Raw genomic sequence first — 6,788 nt, 5'->3', positions numbered from 1 at the left:
TGCGGGGGGGGGGCGAGGGGTGCGGTCTGTCAGGGCTGGGAGCGGGTTACGCTGGGCTTGGGTAGGCCCAGTGTTGTGATGGGATCTGGCTTGGGGGGTGTTGGGTTCCTGTGGTAATAAAAGTATGTGTAGCCGTCTAGTGGACTATGAGGGTTTGTGTCTAACTGGTAACATAGAGAAGCAATTTATTTAAAGCATTTTCTGCCCGAGCCCCTCGGAGTGCGTTACACAGCATTAATTAAAATAAAAACTCAGTGCAGTCACCCACATGAGTCAGTCGAGTGTCGCTGTCATCCTGGAGGTGTGCGGGAAGAAGGGACCAGCATTTTTGTGTTGTCTGGTATTTCCTAAACTACGGGGGGGTCAGGGAGCTGGGGGTGCTGGCAGCCTGGCTAGCACTGCCTGGGTGGAGGGTGTGGAGGCTCTATTTGCTAGCCGAAAAGTTTGCCCTCGCAAGGGAACTGCCTTTTGCTGCTGGGAGCAGCCCAGATGCTTCAGCATGAGAAAGCCAAGTGGGAGGCTTGCAGCTGGCAGCTGCTGACAGGTTGCCATGGAAGAGCGAAGGCAGGTTGTGTTTTGAAAAGTTGGAGGAACTGCCTGACCTCCTGTGTAGCGCAGGCTGTAATCTTGTCTTTGTGTCTCTATGCTAAACCCAGGGGGTCACCTGAGGAGATGGTAGGTTGCGCCTTGCTCTAGTTTTCATGGCAGCTGGTAAGAAGTTGGGTCTTCTGACACCTCACAGGGTTTGTGCTCTGGCCTATGTTTCTTCAGCAAGGGTTAAAGCAGTGAGCCTTGGCTGCTTGGCTTGTTTTCCAGGCTGCATCGGAGTCTCATCATGCTTCTCCAGGAAGCTGAATTGGTCTCAACACTTTCAAATATAAATTTCAGCATCCACGTTGAGGATTGTAGGAGTCCAGTCATGGCCATGCTTTTGCTGCCTCCTTTCATACAAAAAAGTCCTTCAGAAATAACATTTGCTCTCTTGACTTTTCATTTAGTGGAGGTGTGAATATAAATAAACAGAAATACATATGTGATGATTTTAGTATTAGTAAGGAATAAGCTGCTGCCTTTGAGAGCTTCTTCTGTTGTTGTTGCAAATGTTGCTGAATCCTATTGCGAGGAAACAGAAACCTAGTGCAGCGATAGGAACAAAAGAAATTTTACCTAGTGTACAAAGCTTTGAACTATGCATGAAACATGAAGTCTTTCTTGTCTGTGTTTACTATTATAAGATTGCCACCACCTGTTTAGATTTTGAATGTGTTGAGTCTGTGGTGGGTTTTTTTTGTTTGTTTAAGTTTCTTAAGTATAAACTTCATGTGCCTTAATGTTGTACAGTCTCTGTTTAGACCTTTGTGAGGTCTCAAGGGAGCAAAATTATTTAATTGAAATGGAAGAGCATCTTTGGTCTTGTATTTGGCACTGCAGGACTCGAAGTGCTTAAACAGTTGTTGTAGCACCCCTCTGTGGAAGCAGGTGGCATTCATAGACAAATCGGGGGCAGAGAAATTGCAGATTTTGTATTTTTCTATTAGAATTAGCTGCTTCAGTATTGATGTCTTTGAAATGCTGGACTTGCAGGTGCCAGTTGCTCCAAGTTCTCCCTGGCCGTAGCTTCAGTAAGTGTTAGTGATACTTCCATGGAGCAGTTCCATGGTTTCCCAGTCAGAGACCAAAGTGAATGACTTCATCTGAAAACTTGTGCCAAAACGGCTTGTGTGGAGGCTGAGTTTCAGATCTGTGACCGGGGCTAAGGTAGCTTAAATGTCAGTGACCTGCTCTGACACGTCATGTTGTTTTTTTATTGTCTATTGCAATCCCACAGTTACTACTTAAATAAGTCTGGGCATGTGGTAATAAAGAATCAGGTAGCATTTTTATATCAATGCTTTGTCCTCTTTCCTTGCAGGAGAACCACGTCCACGACAAGCTGGTATCTCTTAGTTTGCTTCAGAAAGACTTTGTGCCTTTTCTGCTAAATTTTTTAAGGGAGCAGACCAGCCAGATCCTCACTAATGGACCCTCTACTCCTGCTAAAACTCCTAATTCCAAGACCCACGGGAGCCAAAGGACAGGATCAGAAAGGAGGGCAGGCCATGCAAGCAGCAGCCGAGTGCAGCTCTTTTCCCAAAGGACTTCAGTGACCACTTGCACCACAGATACCAGCTTTTCTCCTGCTGCGGCATCCAGCAGCTCCTCTTCCTTTTCTGGGTCAAACCTCTCTAGCCCTTGTGGTGACTTCCCTAGCATGGTCTCCAGTAGCAGCCCAAGCTTTGGGTACAGCCCTGTGCTTAACCACGGTGAGAAGCGGTCATCTCAGAAGGCCAGCTTGGGGAGCTTCCTTACAGCCACGCCTGAAGCCCTGCCAGCGAGACGAGGCCGAAGGAAAGGCAACAGCTCCGTCAGTGCCTCTGGCCGGCAAGTAGCTCGGGATCTGGGTCGTTCCCTTGCTGAAGAGGAAGATGGAAAGAACGAGAGTGTATCGTGGAGCGGGGGGAGAAGGAAGCGGAGTGAAGTGACTCTTGTTTCTGCCAGATCCCCACCCAGCCAGCTCAATCTTAACAACTTGGAGGAGTTTCCGCCCATGGGTGCTGCTTCTGGCTGGACAAAGTAAGAGCAAGTCTGTCTCGCTGTCTCATTTGGATTGTGCTGCAGGTTACTGTTCCTCAACTAGCTCATCCTGTTGTGCGTATCCAGATTCAGAAGACGCTGTAATAAACGATACCTGAGGGCTGGCTTCTGGGCTCCTTGGTCAGAACTGCTTTGTTACGGTTGCCATGTAGGGGAATATTGCTTCAAGGGGTAGTCAGGTTTCCACTCTGTGAACTCACTCAAGACGCCTCTTTAGCCTCTCACTTGTGGTGCTGCCTGCAGCTTACCGGTGCACAGACCAGCTGATACGAAGCTGTGCACATCTTTGTCCTTGTGTGTTCTAGCAAGTCAGCGTTATCTTGGCTCTTCACATTTCTCATTTAACACAATAGCAATTGCTAATGAAGAGCAGTCCTGGAAGGCTCTTCACCTTTACTGGTGCTAGCAAAAAAACTTTCCGATTGCCATTCTGTGGCTTCTGGTAACAGATGTTAGCGTGCAGCTTCGTTTGTGACATTTAATCATGGACAAAATAGCTAGCTGGTGCCTGTATTCTCTGTGGTCTGCAGCAAGCCCTTGTCTCCCTGATGACTTTGGCTTAGCCTCTGGGCAGCTGTTTGTGTTGTGGCCATCTCAGTCCTTTTCTTTTCCTCTTTGAGATTTCACTCTTTAAAATCCTCATTACCAAGTACCAGGCTTTCATGTCTGCCTGCGTGCTCCATGTATCAGGCACTGGTCTCTGAAAGTGGGACTTGCTATTTGGACATGCAAAATTCCAGCTGAAAATTCGTAGATCTGTGGGTGTGTACAGCAGATCCAGATGCTGGGTCTAGATGATGCTCTAGATGAATGCTCCGTCCAAGGGAGGTAAAGATGTATTTCCAGCATAGACAGTAAGTCTCTTCCTCAATTGCACTATGCCCAACTAGAAAAAAGAGTGAGGAAAAAGGTCGCAGAGTGTTGGGAAGCCAATGCTATAGCGATTTTGAGAACACCATAGCTATTTATATGTAGCAACCAGCATTTCCTTGAGAAGTCTAATGCTTTATGTTCCTGTATCTCATTTCCAGTATGTCTCTTACTGCATTGCAGAGCCTTTTCCTAAAGGAGGAATCTAGGTAGTTTATGCAGGAAGGTTGGGTTTCCCTAATCTTAAAGGGCCAATGGTAACTCAGGAGCCTGGATTCTTACCAATAGACAATGGCAGCTTGATTGTTTTTTTGGTTTTGGATTTTTTTTCCTTGTGGTTGTGTTAGAAACTGCTGGTGAATTATTTTCTTAATAAAATGAGGCATATTGTGTCCTCTCAAATGAGAAATGTTTGGAGGAGTTGTGTGGCACTGTTATCTGTTCTGTGGCTTGAAGAGTGATAATTAATTTTGCAGCAAGGGTCAGCAGGCTGTTTGTAGCAGTCTGTAGCTCTGTGACTTTTTATTCAGTGGTCAAAATAAAGTCAGCAGCTATATGTACAGTTTAGAAAGTCAATATCCTGACTCCATATCCATTTTATTTTAGCATTAGGTTCTTCTGGAAGACTTGCATGCATATCTGTCTTGAGACCTGGGGGTTTTTTTTTGTTGTTTAGCTTGATTTCAGTGGAATTGCTTCTCACTTTTTCAGCAAAAGCAAACCATCAAGGCGAATCAACCCAACTCCCGTAAGTGCTGAGCGCCCCCTCTCAAAACCAAAGATGTGCTTCACTTCTACACCTGTCAGCCAGCCTCCAGCTGCTCGGTTTTCATCTGGGTCAAGCCTTGAGGCCTTTACTGCCGTCCAGGAAGGAAACCTTACATCTGTGATAAGCAACAGCCTTCAAGAGGAGAGGGAGATGCTGAAGAAAGAACGGTACAGTCTGAGCAGGGTGGTGATAGGCTTGTATTGATTCTTAATGCTCTTGTCTTAAGGTGCTACCAATAATCAGAGTGGAAATGATCGAAAAAATATCCAAAACAGATATTGGTGACCTTAAACTGTAATTTGCCTAAAACCAACTGTGACTGGTACCAGACTAGGATGTTAATGCAGCTAGCTCACGTTTGTCACTTTAGAGGTGTGCTGACTCTGGAACAATGACCCTCACTTTATCTTCAGAAGTTTGGTCAGTCCTCACTGCTTTCATGGGCTTGCACACATCTCCATGCAGCTTTCCTTAGATTGCTCAGGTGAAGTGTGTGGGTTCAAGTTGATGTAATTAGGTTGTGTTTGAAGATTGTGCCTGAGATGGAAGGCATACTCTGGTTTGAAGAAAATGAGCTAATGATGCAAATGTGGGGAAAATGTAAATGATTTTGCAAGGTAGGCAGACTAACACAAGCTTGCAGTCAGAGGAGATAGGGCACGGGTAGGGCGAGATTGTGTTTTAAAAGTTACTACTGCAGTTATCTATTGAAAATTATGTGTGCTGGGAGATGAGGTGAATTCTAGCTTCTAATTTTCTCTGCTGTTCAGTTACTGTGTGACTTTCATCCTCTGTAAAATGATATCACTGTTAGTCTGTGAGGATTAATACTTCAGAAAAAAAGTGAAGCCCAGTACTAGAGAAGCTATTGTTCATAATTGCTGACAGAACTGTTGCTGTTCTTAGCAGATTTTGTTCTTGGGGAAACTCCTCAGGATGTGTGGGTGGAATTCTTTTCCTGCTAAGCCCTGCAGTTCACTGTGTCTAGAATTGGCCCAAACAGACCCCGTAGAGTCTCGTGAGTTACTGTTTGTACCAAACCTGTAACAGAACTCCACAGGATTCCAACCTGCCTCACTACACTTTGGTGTAGCACCTATTCCAGTCTGAATTCTACCTGAAACGTCCCACTAATCCGTATAAACTAAAGTCAGTGAAATAGGAGTATGTGGGCTGGATCTTGCCAATGAGGTGATTGTATCTGACCCATCATGCTTGAAACAGGCAGTGCTTGGAGCTCGAAGCTGCTGTTGTGTTCTCAGTAGTGGTGAAGTGAGGTACAAAACTAACGCAGCCCCCAGCCAACTGGGTCACTTTGAGCAAGGGTAAAGGGTGAAATTCATGCTGAGGTAGATGACAACACTGAGGCAGAAGTGAAGCAGAGTCTAACTACATTGTTGGAGTCTTACCTTGGTGGGTTTACAAAGTGCTTAATAAATAATTTTCTTCAGTTCAATCAGTCGGGTGCTTATGTTCATTGCAAGGGGCCTGTTGTTTAATAACCTTTGTACTCTCACTTTTTGACTAATTTGTTCTTCATTGCAGCAGTTCCACTAGAAATAGGCCCATAGAAAAAGTTCTTTGCTGCAGTTAAAAACATTTCTTCCTTCCCTGCAGCCTTTAAAGTGACTTTTAAAGATTTTACTTTTGAGACAATGTGGTAAGAGGTGGTGTGATGTGCCAAGAGTGGATGTTCCATTGGGATCTGTGACAATCGTTTGATGTTGCCGTTACTGGCTTTTTTCCTGCTTCTCTTATGTATGCCACTCTGCTGCTGCATTTTGGATTACCTCTGTAGGTATAGTTTTTTACAATATCTGTGTATTTAACTGAGCAATCATTGTTGATTTATAATCCAGCAATTAAAATAGCTTGTTCCTTCGGTCATTTAACTTGCCAGAATGAGATTTCATCAGTTGTTGCATTTCCTTTCCACTTAGTAGTATTGAATATTCTCAGGGCATTGTTAACCTACAAATGTAACTGCAGATATGGATGTGAACCTTATTTTTATAGGTTTTGTAAAGTGTCTAGCTGTCAGAAGTTGTACGTGCAAGATTTTTTTTGTAAGACTTGGTCTGCAACAGGTTCCGTGTCCTTAACAAATACCAGTTTAGATGAGAAGCAATAACATAGGTTAGTTAAATAATTTGGTCAAAGTGTCACACTGTTTTAGCAGAGTTGGAATTTGAGTGTGATCTTTTTGAGTCTTTTGACTGTTAGCCCCAAGATGTTTTCTGATTAAGGGAAAGATGAGTTAAATTACTACAATGCTACAAGCAGCTTTAGGCAGTGTAAATGACGTTGGTTGTTGCAGGAATTCCTTTATGCTAGACTGCAAGAGAAAGACCTCTTCTAGCTGCATGGCTGCTGTGTATCATTTCAGTCACATGGTATGTTGCTGCTCTTGAATTTCAGATGCAAATTGCTGCACCAGGCGTCTTCTCCTGGAGGAATGTCTTTTGATCCTGGCACTCCTACTAAGCCTAGCTACACTCGCAGTGCTAGCCTTCCT

At 44.5% G+C, this 6,788-nt stretch overlaps 1 protein-coding gene across 1 annotated transcript in view; it reads left to right on the top strand.

Annotated features, from left to right (window-relative positions):
- CDAN1 (codanin 1) overlaps positions 1-6,788 on the top strand; it is a 36,116-nt gene that overhangs the window by 2,040 nt on the left and 27,288 nt on the right. The window contains exons 2-4 of the mRNA XM_009887986.1: positions 1,913-2,613; positions 4,216-4,440; positions 6,692-6,788. The exon at positions 6,692-6,788 is cut by the window's right edge and continues 100 nt beyond it. Of these exons, the coding sequence (XP_009886288.1) occupies positions 1,913-2,613; positions 4,216-4,440; positions 6,692-6,788 (1,023 nt within the window). The remainder of the gene's footprint in view (positions 1-1,912; positions 2,614-4,215; positions 4,441-6,691) is intronic.

Source organism: Charadrius vociferus, unplaced genomic scaffold, assembly GCF_000708025.1.
Source record: "Charadrius vociferus isolate BGI_N301 unplaced genomic scaffold, ASM70802v2 scaffold337, whole genome shotgun sequence".
NCBI lineage: Eukaryota > Metazoa > Chordata > Aves > Charadriiformes > Charadriidae > Charadrius > Charadrius vociferus.
The sequence above is the reverse complement of the archived record's forward strand: the minus strand, read 5'-3'. Positions and strand labels throughout refer to the sequence as shown.